Genomic DNA, 24,222 nt, shown 5'->3' with positions numbered 1-24,222 from the left:
TTTATGAAGAATATGAGTATTTTTTCATTATCCACTCCCAATATTAAATACTTAAAATAAACTGCTCCTAATTTATAAACAAAGCAACTTTTAAGTATATTAAGATAAGTATTTCTAATACATTACTGTTTAAAAATTCTATTATTACAATTAAATATATTATATTTTTACGATTATTATGATAGTTAAACATTAAATATTTAATAATTCTTAGAATGGCATAGTCTTGAAACATCTTCAATAAAGCTAACTTTATTCACATTCAAGTTCACATTCGACAGTTTTTGTGTAACGCTCGAATCTATACATTCATTTTAAGACCCGAGAAAATCGGTTTTATTTTATATTGATGCAATGTTTAAAATATTTTTATATATTTTAAACTAATTTATTATATAATATAATAATATATAATAAAACTAATTTTTGTTGCATAATATTAATATTTTTATTTAATTTGACCACTACGATCGAATGTTTAAGTGCTTATAATAATTGCATTTTCGACTTAAGTGTATTTAATTAAAACATTTTAGTGCTATTCTATGCTAATGGTAGATATTTTTGACTAGATTATTCATCTTAAAAACTAACATAAATTTTGTTAATTGTAAATTCAATCATCTTTAAGTTTTCAGCCAATAAAGGTTATCTTATCTTATCTATTGCTAGCCTATTCGTATATTACAAAAAAATATTGTTTAGACAAAAACAACTCAACTATAATTTATACATATAAATTACGAACCCTATATAAATTATTTTTTCACATATTGTGTCTTGGTCTCCAAAGCGAGAAACTTCAGGCATAAATCAAGCCCTGTGCCACCAATCGTTAGTTTTCGACTTTTAAATAAGTAATTTTATTAATAACCCAACAGACTCGTTGCAATATTGGTATCGATGTACAAAAAATTTCACCTAAACAATGTAGGTTTTAGATAAATGGCAACACTGCACTTTTCTTTGTTTACTACTGCGAGTGATCAAAACAATTTACTTTTGAATTCAGTTTAGTTTCTGTCGTCTTGAGTTTAACCGAGTATTTATATTTACTTATATTAGTAGAATTTATAATACGTTTTTTAAAGAAGAAATCATTAATTAGAGTTTAAAGTATAAACTGTTTCTTTAGATTGTACGAGTTTTTAAAAATTCAAGATATCCCTTTGTTCGTTGAATCGTTAAGTGACGCGGCGTTGCCGTACTTCCAAGTGAAACTTATTCAAGGATTGAAATAGTTTTGTTATAAAGTACAGTTATTCTAATAATATTAGTAACTACAAAGACAATATTAACTACGGTTCTAAATGAATTATGATCCAGTCTCGTGAAATGAGTTTTGTTGAACAGTTTTTACTTTCTGACGCAATAACGGTTTGGCAACAGCGCTTCGAATCGGAGTGAATACGCCTTTACAAATGTTTTAAAAACTCAAGTGGAAACAACTGCATTTACAGTTTTTGACATCTTAATGAGGTAAGAAATTATCAAATATTTTGTTTTGACTTTTCATTAGGATGGACTAGTTTACAATACCGTTAGTAGGATAGCTGTTCGAATTTCCCGCGCGATGACGTAATTTAACATTCTCTAACCGCCGCCATCTTTATTCGGAATTCTGATTTGACAGCCATCATCTGTTTCGTTTAAGCTACGGTAGCCTTATCCTACGCAGTGAAAAAGTTTTATTTTCGTGAAAAGGGCAGGTTTTACGCAAAAAACTTCACCAGGCGCGTCCCGGTAAGTTCGAACATGTTGCTAATACTACTTAATTACTCCTACGACTTCTTAATTCATTTTTGGGAAAATTCTTTGCGTCATACATAACCTCAATTTTGTACCTTTGTACTTGAATAACTTGCTTTTTTTAGGTCAACCAGTGTCATCTTCGCAGTAAAAAATTCTTATTTTTCCTTTTTACCTCCGTTTTAGTTCTTAAAATACCATTTAATATTTTAACAGTAACCCATAGTAAGAATTTTGCAATACCTCCATTTCAGGTTTCAATTTTATCCAAAAACATATCTGAAATAACTTTTTTTGTTATTAAATCACAATGAAAATGTACAATAGTACATATTTTATAAGTACTAACAGAAATTTGACTTAAATTTTGATAGCTCCAGAAATTTCTAGATGTGGTATATTTAGCTTTAACTTGTCTGATCTTGTAGTTTTCTTGCGTAATTATTATAAATATAACAGCGACAGTGGCATAAGCTGTGGTAGTATTTTAATCTTCACCTGGTTGTTAAAATAAAGGTATGTTTAATCGTCATATATTTTAATAATAGATTTTGAGATTTTCTTCCTATTTCAACATGAAATACTATTATAACCTAAAATTTCCAATTTAAAAGAGAAATCATTATATATTTGACAGTTTTTCTATGCACTTATTGTGTATAATATATACTAGTAATGAATAAATTAATTGGAAAATATTTTCATATAAATTTGGCATGTTTCATGGTATTTGATGTATATTATTGATTTAATAAATCTTCGTTTTTCATTGTAAAAAGGTCTAAAGTTTAAAATGTAACAGATGGTTCTTAACAGCTGTTGCCAGGTGGAAATCCTCAATTTGTTTAATTTTAAAGTTCAGTCGCCATGACTTGACAGCTGTTAGAGGGTTAGGCAGGCACAAAGGCAGTAAAAGAAATCTCTTCTTTCTTATTTCAAATCAGACTTTATAATTTAATTGGTGTTTTGACTTTTAATTTAGTAATTTTATTCTTTTTTGGTTGTTCCATTGATTCTGAACAATAATAGTTCATGTCTGCTTGGTTTTTTAGTAAATTAACAGATTTAGTGCAGTTGTTAATCTATTATTTATGCTGATCTAGTATTACAATGACACATGTATTACCAAGAGATGAAAATTTAGATGTAACCGTTACATATTTTTTATTCACTTATTATTTATTGAGTATTTCTTATAGATTATTTTTAAGTATTTTTCATATTATAACATTTAAATGAACACTATTAAACATTTGAAAGTTCTATTATCAGAATCTAATAAAAAAATATTAGCTTGTTTAAATCATGTAGTGAACCAAATAATACTTTGATTACAATTTAGGCCTATTGATAAAAATATGGGCCAAGTGTTGAAACTCTTATCTAGGGCAAATATGAATGCAAACATTGAGTTTATTTTTGTAAGAATTATATTCCCATTAATCTGTAAGATTAAAGTCAATTACTTATAAAAACAAAAATATCATATTAAGTATTTGGTTTAGAAAATAACTTTTAATATGAAAACTGTTTCAACACACATATTTGTGTGATAAGTAAACTCCATTATGAACAAGCAGCTAGCCAAAAATACACATATTTCCTCTTTAGAATACAAGAATAAGTAAGTAATAAGAAAACCAAGTTTAAATAAAGAAATAATTCTTGAACAGGAATGCCAAAGTTCTCTCATTGTTATGTTCTTTTAAGACTGGCAAACAATATAAACTCACTTTAGTTGGTCTTGTCTTACTTACATACTTTATTTATTACATTGATTTCAATATATTAATGAAGTAGATGGAACAAATAGTGCTTAATTTTTAGCTGTTGATGAATTATATCCCAATAAATAATTAGATTCGAATTTTACTAACAGCAGCATGAATTATGTCTTATTCATTTGGGAACAATTTTTTTTGGAACAAAAGTTGACGGTATTCCAGGAAATTTCATGTTCAATTAGCTTGACTTCCGAGGCAGCTGTGTATACTGTATAACTATAAGTAAACTTAAATTTTGCACATTAAATATCAAAATTTTAAGTATATTTTTAAATTATTATATAATTTATTTTAATATATGTTATTATGATTTAAAAATAAACAAGACACGTCTTTAGCCCTTTTTTCGCGATAGCCTGTCCTCGTTTTTCCCGATAACACCTGAAATAACAAAGAAATTGCGCACTTGTCCAATGTAAACAAAATCAATAATCATTTTGTTTGAATTGAGGTCGTAGTGATTGTAAAATGTTGACAATCTGTAAACTACGCCTTAATTTTGAAATGAATTTTGCCTCTAATTAGCATACACATTTGAAAATCTTTGTGTCAAGTTTATGTTACATGTTTTGTTTACATCTATTAGAAATATTTCAGGCTCTCCAATACATCAAGTCTTTTGAGTGTTTTCAAAATTGAATTAACATAACACTGCTAAGTGTGCCGGACGTTTTCGCAATTTACTACATTAACTAGCAATGTAAGGTAGGTGCGTTCGAGCCTCGGTCGTGCACCAATGAATTTTATGAACGACATTATTGATATCGGAGTGAGACTCTAGAAACTATAATCTACGTGTTCCTCGGCTAACCCGCTCTTGTTCAGCATATATTTCTACCTCTGGTACGATAATTTCAAAGGCTGTTGTATAATGTCTGTGAAGTTTCATAAAAGTTTATTATATAACCTGTTCTTGGTACAAACCAGCGGTATTGTGAGTCTTAAAACATTTTTTAACTTCAAACTCAAAAATATCTTAATACATATAGGTAAACATGTACACTTATGAACGTCAAAAAAGCAAATTAAATTAATTGTAAATTTACATTTACTACCAGTTCTCAAGTCAAGGGCGTAGAGCGGGTAAGAAGAACTGACAAGAAACTTTCCGCCACTCTTTTCAAACGCCAAGTTTTTAATACAAATTGTTTGAACTGGAGCAAATCAATCCCAAGGATTAGGAACTACTACATACTAGTGTTCCTGTGAAAATTAAGGGTGGTACCCTTAATTTTCATCTACCCTCTACGATCAACCCCTATATTTTATTTTTTAGTTAGAACTTGGACACTGAGATTTATATAGAGAAAAATCACAGAATAACCTAAACAGTTTTCATTCCGGAAAACCGAACAGTCTCTGGGATAGCATAGCAAAATGTTGGTATCTACTAAAACGGCATTAACGGCACGAAGTTCGCGGGGGAGCTAGTTAGATATAAGTGTTTTGTATCAATATATTACCTATTATTAAATTGTAATTATAAAATTATAATTGTTACGCGGAAGTTAGTTCATGTTCCGGATAAAAAGACCTTACAAGTCTTACCTACCTATTTAAAGTCATCTATGAAAAAACAAATCGTGCTAACATGTTTTCAAGGCACACATTTTGGCTGCAAACCAGTCGGGATGGCCTTGAGAGTTATCAAGAGGCCCTGCAAAACGTGATATGGGATTTTTAAGTCTATTCAAATGTAATAAGTGTTAAATTCTGTTGTCTGTTGTAAGGAAGTTTGATGAAATCAATACTGGTTAGTGGCAAAGTACGAACAATTTTAATTTTAACGTAGGGCTGTACCTTTTAATAGAATTATCGTAAACAGTAATTATGAATATATTTACGCCTTTTCTAGGATGTTGACGGTTCGAAAATAAATAAAATAGTTTTTTTAATAGAACAGGGGGCAAACGGGCAGGAGGCTCACCTGATGTTAAGTGATACCGCCGCCCATGGACACTCTCGATGCTAGTGCTGCCGGCCTTTTAAGAATTTATTTAGTTGTTTATGTATTTGATAGCAGATAACACTCTTGGAATAGCTTAAATTTTGTTTAGCGAGCATACTCCCTATGTAGGTTTTGTTACATATTAGGATTGCCTGGAAGAAATCGCTTGTTAGTCCACCAGTTGTGTAATAACTTATGTAATCTGCTTTTTTATGTATATTCATATATAACTTTGTATATTTTGGTAACGTGTAAATAAAAACTATGTACTAGGCTGAAACTGTCCAAAAATATTTTTTTTAATAACAACAAACTGATTCCGAAACTTGTTACAGTATTACAAACAAGTGTATATAACCAACAGTTAATCTATGTTTTGTATAACCTTTTTCTAAGCATCTCTTACCTAACATTGTGTAAATTGGAGGCCAAAAGAAAAATCGAGATTCGAGATGCGTTACCCGTCACGTACGCATGACCTTGTATGGACGTCATGTCACTTTCATTTGTTGCACATCGGGGATTCGTTTGTTGGACTTGTATGAAATCGCTGGTATAATAGACATTTAGCTAAGACCTGTAGGTCTACAGATTTCGACTTTTTAAAACTATACAGTACCACGATATCTGTACTATAAACGTAGTCGGAGTAAAAAGTCACGACTCTGAGGGTAATATTAAGGATCGAGACTAAGTAATATGTTTAAAGAACTTTATTTCTCATTACAAAAAAAATTATTTACATGGGAAACTTAATATTAATATGTATATAGCGAGATACGTCGCCATAAGCCCTCTTAATTTTAGTCAACTGTGTTCATTCTAACATGCATCTTTACTGCCTTTTTGAATTTGTCAAACACTCCAATAATGCGAATTTGAGATGGTAATTGATTAAATAATTGCACACCCTCATACCTAATAGATTTCTTAAAATAATTTGTACAAAGTATTAGACTGACCATGCGTCAGTCAATAATGTATTGGATTAAAGAAAAATACCGCATATTAATAGTTCCCAGTAAGTCTGGTTTCTGAATTTTACATGGAATTTATTCATAATATTACATGATTTATTTTCCTTAGATTCATGTTTATTTTTAAACTTGATAAAATGATGTTTCTTTATTTAAATTTAGAAGCTGAGTTTTGTTATTCTGCATACGTAATTAATTATGCATTTGAATAAAGAAAATGCAAGTATGAAGCAAAATAACCTTGAAGAGTAATATAATTCAGATCCATTAATAGCCAATGGGATTTCAATGTTATATCTATTTATGCAATGCAATGTCGTGTACCAAGGTGATAATCCGAGGTCTCAGTCTCATTTGTTTGGTAAGAGGAAATTGAGGTAGCGTAGGAGACCTATATATTTTTAATTCTACAAATACTTAACACAAAAAAAATGTACTAGAGGTGTATTTTAATAGAATAATATGGCGATATATTCATGTTCTAGCCTTTATTTTGACTCTGAAATATTTATGTACATTAAAATTATACAACCCTAAATGGGATAAATTGTAACATATGTGGCAAGCGAAATCAAATTATAGTACAAAAAAGGTTAACTATCTCATAGACGGGAATAAATTTAAGCTAAATTACACAGACAAAAATTTATATATTGGTTTGGTATTGCACAATAATGCGATTTTAAAAGTGAAATAACAAAACCGTTAGCCATGACCTCTGTATCAGAGGCGACGTCATCCGAGGTTTATATTGCACTGGTAACTGTATAGTAAGATGACCGCTATAGGTGTGCTATTTTTAATAGAGGTCATGTTTGCCTGGTCCATTTTCTAAATCTATAGAGGTTTAATGCGTATTTGTTGTATGAAGTCAAAATCTGTTACCATCGAAGGGAATACTCATATTAGGTGGTAAATATAGTCGTAACAGCCTAGGGACTGCAACCTTTGATGGCCTTACAATAGATTTTGATGTAGTATCACTTATAAAATAAGTTTTTTGTCGAGAAAAATTGGAAAAAATGCACGGAATGCTATAGGGGTAGCATAGTAAAATGTTCTATAAAAAATATATTAAGGCGAAACGATGTTCGTTGGGAAGTTAGTAAGAGGTGTCTCAAAACAAACACAATAAATAACATTGTTGACGATTCAAAGCCATGGACGGCTGCCATGTTTTGCGTAATTCAAGGTAACATGAAGTAATAGATCGAAAATACACCGTGTCTATGACCTGACTGTAATGATTTGGAAATTTCTCACGAAAAAGATTTTTCTAGAAATATTATGAAATTATCTAATCCGTCCGTAATAAAAAAAGTCCGATTTATACAGGCTATTTCAGTTGCATTGTAGAGACGAATTAAAACAACCTTGTGAGAGTATACAGGCCTTCCCTTAATACTTAGAAACAAGTTTTAGTGCTTCAAAAAAAGAACGTACAAATTCTAAGAAGGCCGGAAACGCACTTGCAAGCCTTCTGGCAATTTGTTCGTGATGACGATGAGCCTCCCCTTGTCCCCTGTTATATAAAATAAAAATATGTCAATGAAGGAGTCTCTCTTCTACTCTGCAAATTCTGAAGATATAATATTATTGACATACAAGATCCAGCTTTCTATGCCACTCATATAATATATATATCTCTTTCTACTTGTGACTAAATCTTAAAATATACAGTTCGCCTCTTAGTCAGGTCAAGGTAATTTAAAACCGAGAACTGTGTTACATATTTTATAAAACTTTTATTATCCATACACGTTTATTTTATTTATTTACAGTACGTAATGCTTATAAAAAAACCAAAAACATAATACATGTAAATTAGAAATAGCGATACCTTCCAGGCAACCCTAGTAAGGATCTAAATATGATGGATAAAGTGTGACAAATGCATAACCAAATGTAAAAAAAAGGAATCATTAACTTTCTAATATATTTTTTTAATACAACAAATAAAGAATAAGACATACATCTGGAAGAGATCGCTTGTTAGCGATAAGGCCGCCCGTTGGATCCCTTGTAATTTATATATTTTGTGTTATTTGTATTTCTTTAGCAACGAAGTGTAAATAAATACATGAATAAAAAAAGTCAGGATTGAGCAGGATATATGGAGTTTATTGTTTATGTAGAAGTTCAATGGCTAATCTTCCTTCTACACGTTGAATTAGGGATAAATATCAAAATGACGTCAATTTTCTACGTACTGACGTTATGGGGTTTCATGACGCATTTACACTTGAAGTATGAGGTAACATCGTACTTATTAAATAACGTATTAATAATACAGTAATCCCGCGTGGGACAGACTCTTTATATAAATGATCAGCCTGATACAAGTCGATAATTGACCAAGACGGCTGGTTTCATGGTGTTTCTTTCATCATTGTAGGAAGTGGTATTAATACTGGCCCGGTTCGTTTTTAGTTTGGTCACTTAGACATGAAAATAGTGGTCAAAAGTTCCAAAAATTGGTGGAGAGCTGGGGTTTACCATAATAAATAAGTTTTAAAAATCCCATTTTTTTTTCCCGATTTTTTTGTTATTTCAAATGTCTATATTTACCGGACTATTAGCGTAGAAATACGCTCTCTAGTATTGAGTTTTCTAAAACAATGGAATATTTTGTCACTTGAATATCTCTAACCGTTTTTATGTTAATGCCTCCCGCAGTTTATTACCCGTCTCGACCTACATAATATGCGAATTACGCCGAAATTGGAGACGGTTATTTTTGGCTTGTAGTTTGGGGCTAGGAACCGTTAATCACAATCGCTAACAGCCATATGTTATACCGTACCATATAAGGTAACTTGTGATTGTTTGAAATGGATAACAAGTAACCATGGAAACAAACGTTTTTACATCACGTTATAGACTGTAGGATGCCTGAGAAATAGTTAAATATTTATTTTTAATACATTCACGTACCGTTTCTAATACAAAAGCCATTTCAATCATATTTCCATTAATATCGAAGAGTAGGTAATGGATTAAGCGTGAGACCCTCAACCCTAAAGATGAGTTCAAATCACGGTTGGCAAAGCAATGGACTTTTTATCTGTGCGCGCAACAGACTCACTCGTACGGCGAATGAATGATTTGGATATGCCTCAGACGAAAAGTCGACGGCGTATGGCTGACCAAAAATTACAGATATTTGCTGAGACGAGATGTAGCACCAGTTGTCACACTAAGGGTTGTTGTAACACTAACTGTTTCACAATGTATGGATAAAGCACCAAATACCTATGCAACACATAAATTATTTGGAAGATAAAAGTTCCGAAAAAGATAATTCGCGTTTCATGACGAATAGCGCTATCTGACAGTTGTGAAACGCTACAAACACTAATTTATCCTACCAATAAGTAATGAATAGTTTATTTGAAACTTATCCGGACATTGTGAAACAGGCCCTAAGAGTTGGGTTTTTAAGCAGGGCGGTAGCACACAAATTGCCCATCGCGTCTCGTGGCCAACGCAAAACGCAACCATATTTGAATTTGTTTATCAAGTGGGTGCGCTAATGAGGTCACGCGTGCGTAGTGCTTGTTAAATTGTTGTTTGAATCGATAGTAGTCCGTTGCTTTATTGTGAATATACGCGTGAATTTAAATTTTGTGGTAGAGTTGATTAACAGGGTAATCTCAATATTTCAGCCGCTCTGCAATGCAATGTTGACAGAATAATTAACATTTAATTGCAGTTTGTTTGGCTTATCGGTAATCGAAATAAAATGTTTTTTTTTAATAATATAATACAGGTACTAATTACATGTCATTAAATTTGAATCGGTAGGCATACTCATCGGCATAGACAGAGAATGTAGGCCGCGAGAAAAAGCCGGCGTAAAAAACTGTCTCGTCTTTTAAAATAATAAATCATCAAACAACTTATTTAAAAAAAATATTCCAAATTAATACACTGATTTCTATTTCTATATATGTACATTTAGTTCAAAAGTATGTTAACTAGATAGTTACTTGTTTGTACTTGTTAAGAGTTGACGCACCTTTGAGCCAAAATTTACCTTTACTTATATATTTATATTAGGATGACTATACTGTGACTCATAAATCGTTTTCTATTTAAAGCCGTCAATGTCAATAATCGTCTAGAATATTATCTAGATACTAGGTTTAATTTGGAAAAACTATTTAGTTAAAACTAATTTTAAAACAAAAGGCGCTAATTGGTACACAGGAAATAATAAAAATTAATCTCTAGAGTTGCAAAAAGATATATTAATTGTAATGAACTAGGGAAGCTAATTATAAAATCCAATTAAACTGGTATCAATGAAATAATTACCTCTCTGTATAATTTCTAAGAAAACGTGCTAAACTATCGCTATTGTAGCGTTTCACGTGAGAATGTGAACTTTCACTCGCCACAGTCTTTGAACAGTAGTAATTTATTTATAAATAAATATATGTACAGTCCATGAATATAAAAAATAATAGTTTCGAATGTTTTAGGTAGTAGTTTTTATATGGTTATTCATTAATCGTCAAAATCTAATGTTAATTTATTGTTTAAGTGCTAATAAGTAAAAAAATATTAAAGTGCTAAGTTGAAAAAACATCGTTTCATGTTTGAGCGAATGTTAAATGTGCACTGAGAAGTCTATTGGTGTACGGCCGTGGATCGAACCTGCTATCTCAGGGGTGAGAGTCGCTAGCTGTAGCCACTAGGCCAACTCTGTCCTGAAGTGCTATGTCTATATGCATAGCCTTAGCTATTATATATTTTAATCATCATTCTTGTATAACTTAAATAAATTAATATTATTATTTTGAGGCGTAAATGTGTTATCAAAAGGATCTCTAAATTATGGTCCACTAGCTATATATATTACTCAGGTAGAATATGAAATCTGTCCATCTTTTAGTTTATTATTTCAAACGTAAAAATTTGTATCTTTAATAATATTATTGATATCTTATAGTTTTACTGTGGCTGCAGTAATAACTTCTCCATGCCTTATTAACAGCTGCATTGTTCTTAAATTTCCTATATTATTAGCATAAAAATAATCGTATCATAGTAGAAGTTTACAGTTCTCTTTAATCCTATTGTTTATATATTTCTATTGTTCCACTGACGCCGCCCAATTTGGATTTTGAAGTTGTTTTTTATTCTTACCCCTGGATAATAGCAATCCTTAGAATAATTAAAACTTTTGTTAAAATTTAAATGACAACTAGGAGGTTATAAAACAATGTTTTAAGATAATGGAGCAGTCTAGGCTAAAGCGTGCGACTGTTAATCCAAAATTCGTTTGAATCACGTGCACCAATAAACACTTGCTTGCCTTGGATGGATTACCTTCTTGTCAATGAAAAATAAAATTATCAAAGAAACAAATGAAAAAGAATGATTATGGATTATTCTTAGTTCATAGATCATTCATACACCGCATGCCTTTTTTTGTTCTATTAGATTATCTGTGGAAGCCAAATATCAAATCGAATGTTCGCGAACGTGACTTCGATAAAAACAAAGTATTAAATGTCTTGTTTACGCGCTATTTTTCGCCTCACAAGGTCGAAGCAGACAGCTGATACATTTTAAAATAGTTTTTATATTACATTGAAATAATGTCTAGTATACTTTATTGTTTTACCTAGATTCTCTTAAGAGACAAGTCAAATGAATGAGGCATTAAGGCTATTAGGACTATTAAGCTTTTAGAGCCATGGATTGTAATTTGGTTGTGGGTACCCTCATTATTAAATTTAAAATTATGTGGGTATCTTGGGGATGTTTTAAAATTTATAATCCATGTACAATTTCATAATCATTTTCAAGATTATCTTTAGATAAGTTGTTTTTTATGTATGTTTTTATACTTTGGCACAGCGAGAAACTGTTCTGGTTTATCGGAAATAAATTGAATCGCGTTCAATTTTAATTTATGATAACGTATCGCTAATATAAGTAGACTGGTACTTGCCTGGTATAAAATTAATATTTTTGAAGTCTTATTTACCATTAGGAGAACAAAAGTTTCTTCTCTTAAAACATGTCTCCACGGGATCACAAATCGACATATTCGTTTGAACGGTTAAAAAAACCAATTTAAATAACCCTTTTAAGATTGGCCCCAAATTTTCTAAGTCTAATTTAATAGACAAGTATGTGATCAGCCTCTTGTGCCTGACACATGCCGTCATACCACTTTTTGGACCTAAGGCATGCCAATTTCCTGAGTAGCACGGTTTTTTTAAATTAAGTAATTAAGGAAAATAAATTTTTATCATTGGCGTATTTTAAAGATTATATTTTAACTTATATATGTCTTAGGACACTAGAAGCAAGAGGTAATTTGTATTCGGAGTGTACACTAATCTAATCTTATCAAACGTATTATTTAAAATATATTCCTAACAAAACAAGAATATTTCTTTTACACATTAATTATCATTTACGTAAGCAAACCTTCAACTTTTTTTTAACTTTGGCCCACGCTTTTGGCAACAAGACATCAAATACTGGTTGACCAATTGTACAAAGAGTTTTCGCAATTGTGTACTTGAAGTGATTCTTTAGAAACTGCTGAACCGCTGACATTTCACAGGATTCGTTAACAACGAACATTGTGCTGGTATTCATGTTGCCATTTTTACAGGTTTATCTTAGTTATTGCTACGTTTTATTTATTCCCTGTCAAGAGACCCGCTTTGAGCTTTCGACGGCTCACGTAAAAATAGTACTAAGGGCCAAAAACCCAGTTTGTGCTAAGGGTCAAGGGAGAGACCGTGGCGTTTTGTGTGTCTTTTATAGTGTGCTCTGTCTCGCTCTGAGTGAGCAGTGCGTAGCCCTACAGTTGTGTTCAACCACATCTGTACGTTGTACTGGCAATTGAGAGCAAAGGCAGCTGGGCAATCGTCTTTCAACAAGACATTGAACCCGGTAACCTTTTTGGAACCTATAACCCTATCCGACATTATACCCACCGAATCCTTTACCCGTTAACCCTGACGTTCAGTGGCCAATTAGGCCGCAGTGCGTTGACCCAAGCTCTCTTGTCAGGTACTAGGGCCTCCGCGCCCGGTCGCTGCACAAGTCGGGAAGACGAGAAGTGGGGGGATCGGCGAAGGCGCACGCAACACATAGCCTTTCCTGCTATTGCACATAGGTAAGAGTTATTCATGTCTTCAATTATCAGTTACTATAACCAGCTTTATATAGATACTAAAAACTATGGGGTCGAATAGTACTGCTTGTACCCATAAAAAAGGTGAAGGTGATTAAATTTTTAAAGGCGAGGTGCCTTTATAGTGTGGGCGAGTATTATATAAGTTAGTATATTATAGTAGATAAGTTTGACACCAATGTCAAACTTACCTATTATTATGATATTATGTTAATGTTTGTATTATATGACCTTATGAAAATTAATATTACATTTGCATGTCTATTTATAGGTGCGGATTTTTATAATTAATAGATCTATTTCTACCACTATCTTAGCATATAAGCAATTTCATTTCATTTGAAGACTTAAAAACATTGTCTTTGTTTTACGGGAGTGATACATTTAAATAAAACTGAATAAATAAGTAAATAATATAATTAAGTACATAAGCTTTTTATATCACACTATGTCAGCAGTGAATTTCATAAATTATATTTATATAATTTCATAAGTATATTTTCTAGCAAATGCAAAGTGATTTTAAATTAAAGCCGACATTGTTGAATACTTATCTATACAAATAGTACGTTGACTTGAATAATCGTTTACATGTGTTGTTTACGTCAATTGCTGAGTTCGATGCCCGGGGTTTTGTTTTTCTTACAAAACCCTTCTGTATTTAGAGTCGTTTATTCTAATAAATTATGTTATTATGTTTTATCAGTATTTAACATCTACTTAACTAAATATATATAAAGAAGTAACAATTATCTTTTCTATATTATGTGGTTAATTAAATGAAAGACCGTTACGTAAGTAAATAATTTCATGTGTAGAAGTCACGTCAATCGAAGACAATGAAATTTTTTTTATAGAACAGGGGGCAAGCGGGCTCCTAGGAGGCTCGCCTGATGTTAAGTGATACCGCCGTCCATGGACACTCAATGCCAGAGGGCTCGCGAGTGCGTTGCCGGCCTTTTAAGAATTACTTAAATAGGCAGACAGCGTTATCAAATAATTGCGCTGTAAACAGATTTGCATGATCACGCTATAAAATGAACCAAAGTATCATGCATATAGCGTGCTGATAAGATAAAATTGCGTCATAACGTACAAATATTTTGTAAGTCAAATGGGCGTGATAATATCATTTGAAAATATCAAAAAAGTTGATATAGATTTTGTAATGTCTTGGATATTTTTCATTTTTCAAAAATTATTGATGAGGCACTGACAATAGCTGGTTCGTGATTACTGGTTTGTTGAATAATTAGATGTTATGTTAACTTTTATGACGATATGAGCTAGATTTATCGACGTTGTGATATTAGTCAACAAGTGTTTTTGTATATTATATGTACTTCGAAGGGACTACTGATATTTGGTCGATAGTCGTAACAGCCGATGACGTCAAGAACTACAATAGAATTCAGCAATTGATTTTGGTCAATATAATCGGTATATTCTAAACGATGTCGTCGTAATCGATTTGGCTGTAGTTTCAAAACTTACAATCTTTAAGAACGTTAAAATGTAGATATGTACAGTCGAACCTTGTTAATTTGATGTTTTTCCGGTCTCTTGAAAAATATTCCATAATTGAGCAAATCAATGTTAATTGGTCCCCTCGCCAACATGCGATAAATTAAAGTCTATCATGTACAGACATGTCCCGGAAAATACTCACTACCCTATGCTTTTGCCTACTCCCTCAGAACCGACGCTAATGGCGATTACTTCGCAGATCTCTTGACTATCGAGTCTTTGGACTGAAGTCGCTCACTCAAAAAATGGATTTAATTTCGAAATATACATATCTGAATATGTATATTTGAATAGTTATACAAATTAATAATATAGAAATAATAAATCGCGAATTTTGACCAAACTCTTCTTTACTTGAGTCCCCCCTCACTACTCGTGTTGATTTAAACGCTTTTTATTTTGTACTCTTGGTAATTTGAAATTTTCTGTGTTCCCTGGTTTTTAAATTATCAAGAATCGACTGTACCATATTAGGGTTAAGCGTACCCGCAGACTACAGACTTTTTATCGCCCGATAGTTTAGTCGAGTTGGCCTGTTCGTGCGCACACTGTACCAACAAAACAGTTGGGTTGGTCGCGAGTGCGCAGACTAGCCAAGAAATGGTTTGGCCGATTGATTAATTTACTAGAGTTGGTGAAGAGACCATCGCCGATGGTTTAGTTTGAAGGCAGTCGTGAAGCCCATCAAACTTTTTTATTGGCCGATACTGAATCACTGTAATGTGCGCATCTGCATACATATTCATAATGATTAAGAAGCCGACCAAACTATCGGCCGATAAAAAGTCTGTAGTCTGCGGGGACTCTAAAACATTCACTTGTTGATTAAATATTTCTCAATGCAAGTATGTATATCGTTATTTTATTAATATATGTATCTTTTTAATTGTTTAATTTATTTAACTGGTTATAAGTGGTGTTATGTAATCTCATAAATATAAATTTGTTCAGGTGCCGATTCACCCTCAACTCGCATAGCCCGACAATGTCTCGAGCGGGCGCGGGGCACCCGGACGAGACGGGCGAACGTGACGATCCAACGATGCTGTACGTCGCACTCAACGATCTGCTGCAGATGGAAGCCAAGTTCAGACCAAGGCTGGCGTTGCCCAAAGATGAACAGGTGAGGCTAGCGTCTTAATAGTGAACTGTTTTAAGTTTTGTCTTATTCGTTTCATTCGTAATCCTACAGCTAACATAGTGTATAACAAAAAACAATGAAACTATACTCGGATTTTTAATTCCGTAGAGTTCTGACAGCTGTCGTTTTGACATGTCAGAGATTACAAACCGTTTTGGCCGGGCACATTTTTCAATTTTAATACGAGTGCACGCACATCTTTTTCTATGCATACATTTTAATTACGTACAAATGTTTCTTAATTTAACTTTTTTATTTTGCTCATTATTTCTAATTTAAGTAATTTAAAAATCTGCTAGATTCTAGAGTCAATACGTAATATTTTCTGTAAAGATGTTTTGTCCCATTGATTCAATTGAATCAATATCAAATTATAACAGCCACTGTGACTCTTGAAAAACCCATTCCAAGAAAAGGTTCATGGTCAAAAGTCATATCAAAAAAAGTTTAACTGCGCGAACGAGAATTAATGCAAGTAATAATGCACACAATTTATTGTTAAAGTCTGGTCAATTTAAGTGTCGGGACTACATTTTTTTTCCAAGAGCGCATCGTGCAATCAGTCTTCTGACTATGAGCAGATAAGGTGTAGGAGGGACTAAATCTAACTAGATTCAATAACGTTTATGAAACGCTCGCCTTATCAACTGTTAGCAAGCATTTGCATAACTAGAAGGACTGTTACGCGAATAGAATAACAAGTGCGCTAGTGAAAGTTAACAACGGGGCTTTATGTTATGGGCATTTTCATCAGCATCACCTTGATGGCTGCAAGTCTGATACGGTCCGCTTCACAAGACACTTTCTTTTTCAAACTAGCGAACTGTGGAATCTACTCTTGGGGGGGTCTTCCCTAAGAGATACTCCACCCTCAAACGCCGGCGACTCATACGTTAAAATGGGTGTCCTTTTTGGGCGTCACGTAGGATGGTTTGGCCCCTATATAATAAAAAATATATATATTCGTTTTAATATATCGCAACGCATTTTATAAGTGTATCAAGCGATCATATGATTTCGTTCTAGACCTTTCGTTTTGAAATTTATTTATTTATTTCAGAAATACACAAACATTACCTTTACAGACAATGTCGAGAAACATTTAATACTATATAAAAAACAGTACATAATATACACATATCGCTATTGTGAATTCACTCTGTGAACATACAAATATGTCGATAGTATCGGAGACTGCATTTAGTAGGCGCAACGTCCTGGATAACGGGGATTTGTGCAACAGAACGATATTATATTATAAATATACGAATCATATGTGAATAATAATAATAATAATTTATTTATTTTTCTCCCTTAAACATTAACACTAATAATTCATAATACAGTGACAGTATTGGGAGACTGGTTTCCAAACTAGGTAAGAACCTGTGATATGGATAACCAGGCTTCCATTCCATAGCAAGTCATATACATGACAAAATGGAAGTTTGTAAGGGATTGTGTATGTGAGTGTGTGTGTATTTGTGTGTGATAGTGGGGAAGGGTACGCATGCGTGTGTTAGTGAGTGTTAAAGGGTGTGTGTGACATGACAAGAACATATTATGTGATCTTTAAATCTTTATTTAAAATCATTTCAGAGTGGCGAAGTAACGATTGGCGCACGCGATGGCGCAGCGCATGTCCTCAAATGCCTCAAGGTGTGGTACGACCTGCCGGCTGACGTGCTCATCAGCGCCATCAGCTTGTTTGATCGGTGAGTGACAAAAAAGTTATATTTTTACACTGCCAGTTCTCAAATCAAGTCTCCGCCACTCTTGTTAATATAATCATTACGGCATGTTCCACATGGCATCTTAAGTAATTAATATTAATTAACATCAAAGGTTTGTTCTCTATCAGCAGGAGGCATGGAACACTCTTTTTAGTTTATCTTTTCTTCAACGTCTGCTATTTAATAGTTTTTAATGCACAAATTCAAGAAATTGAGTTCAAGCTTCTACTTGGGAAGTGATATTTGTCATATAGATTATCTATTTCTATATATTTCTACTTGTATTAAACATATACTAATTATATAATATTTGTATTTCAGGTTCCTAACAAAAATGAAGGTTCGTCCGTGCCACATACCCTGTATCACTGTGTCGTGTATGAACATCGCGATTGACGAGTACGCCGAGGTGAACAAGCAAGCGAGGAAGGTTACAGTTGAAGAATTGGGTAAGTTTTTTTTATAGAACGAGGCTCACCTGATGTTAAGTGATACCACCGCCCATGGACACTCTCGATGCGAGAGGGCTCGCGAGTGCGTTGCCGGCCTTTTAAGAATTGGTACGCTCTTTTATTGAAGGATATGCTTCAGTGGGCAGCAGGTTTCACGAAGTGGTGGTGCGAGGAAAAAACTGAGTTGAAAAACGGCAAAAAAAATAATTTTACAAAAACATTACACAATTACATACTTACCTATATACTGTATCAAAGTTTAATATTGTTTAATTAAAATGTTATAACGTAATTGAAAATGCTTAAATTAAGGAAGGAAGTATTTAGTATGAGGTTCAAAGTAGCGATAAACAAATTTAACTCATAAATGAAGGTATTTCCAAGGCCCATGATAAAAATGTGGTCAGCACTATTCCAAAGCAATATGATTTCCTAGTTTCATGCAAATAGTATGAGTGGTAGAGATCACATCAAGACTTCTTTGATTTTGTTCCACGCTGTTCTTGACAATGCATGTAACATTTACAAATGTAACGTATTTATGACATTTTTTAAGCCTAGTTTGTGATGTTTAGCCATAATATTTGTAAGAACAGTTTATGTTTCCACCATACAAACTTCTACTATTAAGATTATTTATACAATAAATAAATTAAAAAAAAAAAAAGAAAACTTTTTTAATAGGATTCTTATATGTATATCGAAATTTTCCAGTATCAGTCTCCCAATCGGCCTGCACAGCTGGTGACGTGTCCCGCATGTCCCGAGTGATCACGGACAAGTTGGCCTTACTCCATGGCTCTGCCGTCACAGCGTTGCATTGGCTGCGGCTCCTCAGACGCCTGGTGGCCAGTGCGGCACAGGAGTTTGGCCTGGCTAGACCTATGTTGGCTGTGAGTGTCCTACCTTGGTTAATAAACATATGCACTTCTTGCACTTTACGCGTCATTTTTTTCCTTTTTTTTTTAGTTTTTCTCTTACTAGGGTTGCCTGGAAGAGATTGCTTGTTGCATCCCTTATATATAAATATATAAGGGATGCAACGGGCGGCCTATATAAATATATTTATTTATTTATTTATTCGGAAACCAAACAGACATCCAGAGAAATATATATATATATATATATATATCCCTTATAATTTTAATATGATATGTTATTTGTGGTTTTTTTAATGCAATGAAGTGTGAATAAATAAATAAAATAAATATTTAAATATGACATTTGATTTCAACATATCTCCATTTCGGTCTGAAAGATGAAAATGGTAATGTAATTGGAAAAGTCTTAATTTTTTTAATAAATTATTGTTTCAGCCATCATCTGAAGAAAATTTGATCAAGTTATTGGAGATCGCTATTTGTGACGCGGGCTGTGTTAACGCACGGACCAGTGAATTGGCGCTCGTCATTGTCTACCATCAACTTGGTAAGTACAAACATTTTCCAAATACATTTGAAAAGAAAATATAAACTACAATAATAATATTAAAATTTTGAGACTAAATATTTACATTATTTTTTTATTTTCAGAACAAGAATTGCTTGAATGGAGCAGGGAAAGTCCGGTGCCAGACGAGGCTTACTGCCTTTACGAGTTCGCCGCACACTTACAGGCACATTGCAATGTACGTAAAGATTTAAATATTTATTTTATTTTATTAATTTTTATTTATGTTGAACTACGTTAAACTTAAACATATGTCTGTTGGTATCAGTTTCACCTAAAAAAATAATTTAAGTATGAAAATCTCTCCATGCTTTTCCAAGTACGTACATATGTTTGTCCACAAATGTCTAAAAGTTAAGTTTAAAAAAACGATAATTTAAATTCTAAAATATATAGTTTGTATCAGGTTAGAATTAAGACGATAGTCGAAAGTTTCATCAAAATTAGTTGAGTAGTTTTTCATGTATCCTTTCTTAATGATATGATATTTAAAGTCTTTGATATGATATATTTTGATATGATATTTAAATTTGTAAACTTCATTAACAAAATATTTAATGGTGAATGTGGTAAATCACAGAACAGATTGTATTTTATTTTTACTTATGTAACTTAAATGACGTTGTGGTTTATGACATTTTCTTTTGAATTATTGTATGTAAAGGGAGGATAAAACTTGCTGAGTTTCTTGCCCGTTCTTCTCAGAACAAGACCTCCTGGTAGTCTTGCGAATGGATGGCGTAGTTTTGCTCTTTCGCGAATTTTGTAAACGTTTTTGACATTCATAAGCATGCCTTAAGTCGCATCTGGACTGAATAAATGAATTTTGATTTGATTTATTTTCAGATGAACGACGCATCCCTTCTAACAACACGCAACCGATTCCGCACAGTACTGGCTAGTTATGAGACCCGCGCTGCTGCCCCACAGAGACAGAGGCTAGTGTGGAGACTCTCTGAACGCACGTTCAAGGTGCTTCGCCCCACGGACCGATTGACGTCCCTTCTCCCGACCATTGAGGAGCAAAACTTCGCTGTTGATGCGACACCCACTAGGAAGCGGTAAGGGCGCTTATATTATATATTCACTTTTTTGTTGTCCGTACTTTAACTTAGTCTGTTGTATCAATATCAAATCATTTATTCTAATTAGACCACCTAAAATGGCATTTTTGAATGTTAAATAAAATATAAAGATTATTCTAGTTGTAAGTTCCCCTTCTAACTTCATTTATGGAGAAGAATGGGCAAGAAACTCCACACTTTTAAAATAGAATTTACTATATTGTATACATTACTTAAACAATTATATGTAAAAACAATGTATGCCCTTAATTAAATGTCTATACATTAAAGAGTAATAAAAAACAATACAACAGTGTGTGACATAAACATAAAATAATGTGAATAGTATTATACAACAAAAATATGTAAAATTAGACGAGCAACCAATTGACTTACATAGTCAAGGCTCTATGATTGTCCTATAGAGCAGGACCAGCATGTTGTAGGATCAGAATATCATCAGGTTTAAAAATATATCTTCAAGGCTGTCTCTCAATTCATAAAGATTGTTAAGTGTAGAAATAAACAATAATTTTCATAAAACAATACATACATGTTCTATCTATCCTATGAGAACACTTTATTCAACAATACAGTGGATTTTAATGACGATGAAGGGACCGGTCTAATTATTAACAGTGGTTTATATAAAGACGCGTACAAGTATTCAGTTTATATTAATTTATTATTGAAAACATTATTATTCACTGGTACATAAAAAAATAAATATCGCTTTGAAACTGACACAATGATTTTACTTGCTTAAGCAAGTAAAAGTCTCCACGATTGCTAACTATAATAATAATAAATGTTTGTGAATGAAATAAATCTTTGTGTCTTTGGCGGCTGACTCCATTTGCATTATCTGCATGGATTTTATCAATTTGTTACAAATTCATTTAAAGCAGTCGCTACACCCAAATGCACTGTATTATATTTGGAAGTAATGACATAGTTGCTTTTAAAATCTTGCGAGTTTTAAATTTTTATCTTTTTATAGATCCGGGAGCGAAAGCAGCGAAAGCGAAGAAACATCTGATTGGCCAAGAAGCCCCGTTTTGCCTGTCTACTGTGGAAACTAGATCCAAAACCTTTGTACCGGCCGAGGACTCCAGTGTCAGCTGTCAACTGTCAGCTGTCATTGTCAAGTGATTGGCGCCAGATCCCACTTTTGATCTTTCAAAATTCCGTGATCCGCATCTTTTGACATTTAAATATGGAACCGGTTCGAATTCAGAGTATTAATTTGTACTTTTTTTTTATCGCATCAGCCAGAGCAATGTTCGTTTTTTATTTTTTATCGATATAGAGCTTTATTAATTGTAATTTTTTTAGATAATCTTATCGGCGGTGTATCATAGACAATGTTACTAAAGTGCTATACTCTAGATTAAATCTATTTTTAGGCCCAAAATTTTTCTATTTTTTAACATGTAGCAATTAATATATTAACGAAATGTATTTTTTATTTTATTAGTACTTAGTACATAACCTTAGTTAAGTTTCATCATTTTCGCTCGTGCTATACCGCCGATTACAGAAGCGAGCATTGCTCTAGCCAATAGCTTTATAGTTTGTACTGTGATGATTTTTATAAGTGAAAATGTTCAAAAAAAAAAAATATTCCATATTTTTCTAGACGTAAGCTATTTTAAGACGTGTGAATGAAGGAAGTCCACCGATTGTGAGGGCCGGTTTTTCAATTGCATTTTATCAGTCAAGGTTAGGACTAGCTCAATATATATAGGTCCGTATTCTAGCTGCGTTTGTCTCAAACCCCTAGCACGGGTTTTGATAGCTCCAAATAGTAAAATGTTAAACGGTGTGGGGAAACTGAAACGCGAGAAATGGGGCCGTAATTTTTTTTTTGTGTTTGAAAAACCGACCCCAAATTTTCTTAGTCGAATCCTGTCTTGGCCGGGTAAAATTTGAAAAAAAAAATATTTTTTAACATAGTGTAGTCTAATGTCTTATTATATGTAAACGAAAAAAAAAAACAATATAATTTGAAAAAATCATAAAAAAATGATCTCAAATCATTTCATAATATTAGCGTAGATCATTGTGTGTATGTTTGTTTCGTAATTTAGTTATTTATTTCAATATGTATAAAATTGGTCAGCATTTGTCTGGTTGGCTCCGATACCCTGATAATTTAATTTGCATTTTTAGTGATATTTGCTTTTATACAGTGACATTATGTAATAAATAACTATTCAATTTACATTTGATACTATATCATGTATAGTTAAATGGTAGCTAATTTGTGTGAGTGTAACGAGTTATCACCAGGACCGAGTAATGTGTTCATATTTTATGTAAACTTTTGTATCTGCATTTAATTGTAATGTACGGCGTGTAATGTGGGTACAAGCAAAATTTTAAATATATAATTTATTTTTGACGTCAAAAATTATTTTTGTTATTTGAATCAAATTCGTTTTTTTGAATTTTATTTGAAGGTAATTTGTATTTGTATGAATGTTTTGATGTAACACGTTGTACATATTTTGTGGAACTCGAATTAGAAGAATAAAGAAATTGCGACCTTATTTTTTAATTTTATTTCTTTACCTGCTTCATTCGTTCTTCATAATCATTTTATATTTTTGGATTTAGTCAATTTATTTGAAATCATAATATAATTATATATAACAATTACACTAAAATTATAGCCAATCTTGGACTTTGATATTTGTAAATACTATGCCTATTTACAAACAAAACAAATAAAAACCATAACTAACCTAATTACTTTATTCATGAAGGGGCAGGATGGCCTTCATCAAAAGTTATGTATGTGGGTAGGTAGGTGTTCTTGTTATAATTACAGTTGTATAATCAGCACGGGGCTTAACAATCGAAATGCACAGTGAAATGAGAAATGTACAATCTAAGCAACACGTCATCATCTTCAATATAACACTAGATTAAACTATCACTCAGATTCAAAGCGATTCGTCACAAGCGCAGTGTACGGGCGCCGTCTCGAACAACAGTGTCTCAAGATGGCCGCTCTCACAACCATCGACAATGACACTTCGCTAGGCTGACTTTGACAGCTAAAAGTCAACCTTATGTCTGATGTTAACGGATGCGCCGACATACAGATATATATATAGTAATATTATTCGTGCAGCTAGGCTGGAACTTGTTTGCGTTGCCATTGTCTGATTCGAGGTCAGAAGGTGGACGGGCCGTAAAAGCTTTTCAATATGTATGCCTGTACTCTG

The 24,222-nt window shown here is 32.7% G+C and overlaps 1 protein-coding gene across 2 annotated transcripts; it reads left to right on the top strand.

The window, feature by feature from the left end:
* The first annotated feature begins 1,013 nt into the window (after nucleotides 1–1,013).
* On the top strand, nucleotides 1,014–23,541 carry LOC110996825 (cyclin G). 2 transcript variants are annotated; one of them, XM_045633299.1, is made up of 11 exons: nucleotides 1,014–1,479; nucleotides 1,634–1,743; nucleotides 13,500–13,605; nucleotides 16,102–16,273; nucleotides 17,891–18,006; nucleotides 18,346–18,473; nucleotides 19,191–19,369; nucleotides 19,793–19,904; nucleotides 20,009–20,103; nucleotides 20,772–20,986; nucleotides 21,990–23,541. In XM_045633299.1, exons 4-11 carry the CDS (start codon nucleotides 16,136–16,138, stop codon nucleotides 22,069–22,071), a joined length of 1,065 nt encoding a protein of 354 aa, XP_045489255.1. In that variant the 5' UTR covers nucleotides 1,014–1,479; nucleotides 1,634–1,743; nucleotides 13,500–13,605; nucleotides 16,102–16,135; the 3' UTR covers nucleotides 22,072–23,541. The 2 variants fall into 2 exon arrangements, with proteins under 2 accessions (XP_045489255.1, XP_022120377.2); XM_022264685.2 differs by lacking the exon at nucleotides 1,634–1,743.
* The last annotated feature ends 681 nt before the right edge of the window (nucleotides 23,542–24,222 follow it).

The sequence above is a fragment of the Pieris rapae genome, chromosome 22, assembly GCF_905147795.1.
Source record: "Pieris rapae chromosome 22, ilPieRapa1.1, whole genome shotgun sequence".
NCBI classification, from domain to species: Eukaryota; Metazoa; Arthropoda; class Insecta; order Lepidoptera; family Pieridae; genus Pieris; species Pieris rapae.
The sequence above is the reverse complement of the archived record's forward strand: the minus strand, read 5'-3'. Positions and strand labels throughout refer to the sequence as shown.

Bases quoted from the DNA above. Each gene is read 5' to 3' on its own strand.
- LOC110996825 (XM_022264685.2), top strand. From the start codon at position 16,136: ATGTCTCGAGCGGGCGCGGGGCACCCGGACGAGACGGGCGAACGTGAC. The intron at 18,007-18,345 runs GTGAGTGACAAA...TTTGTATTTCAG, and splicing joins GCCATCAGCTTGTTTGATCG to GTTCCTAACAAAAATGAAGG. The intron at 18,474-19,190 runs GTAAGTTTTTTT...GAAATTTTCCAG, and splicing joins GGTTACAGTTGAAGAATTGG to TATCAGTCTCCCAATCGGCC.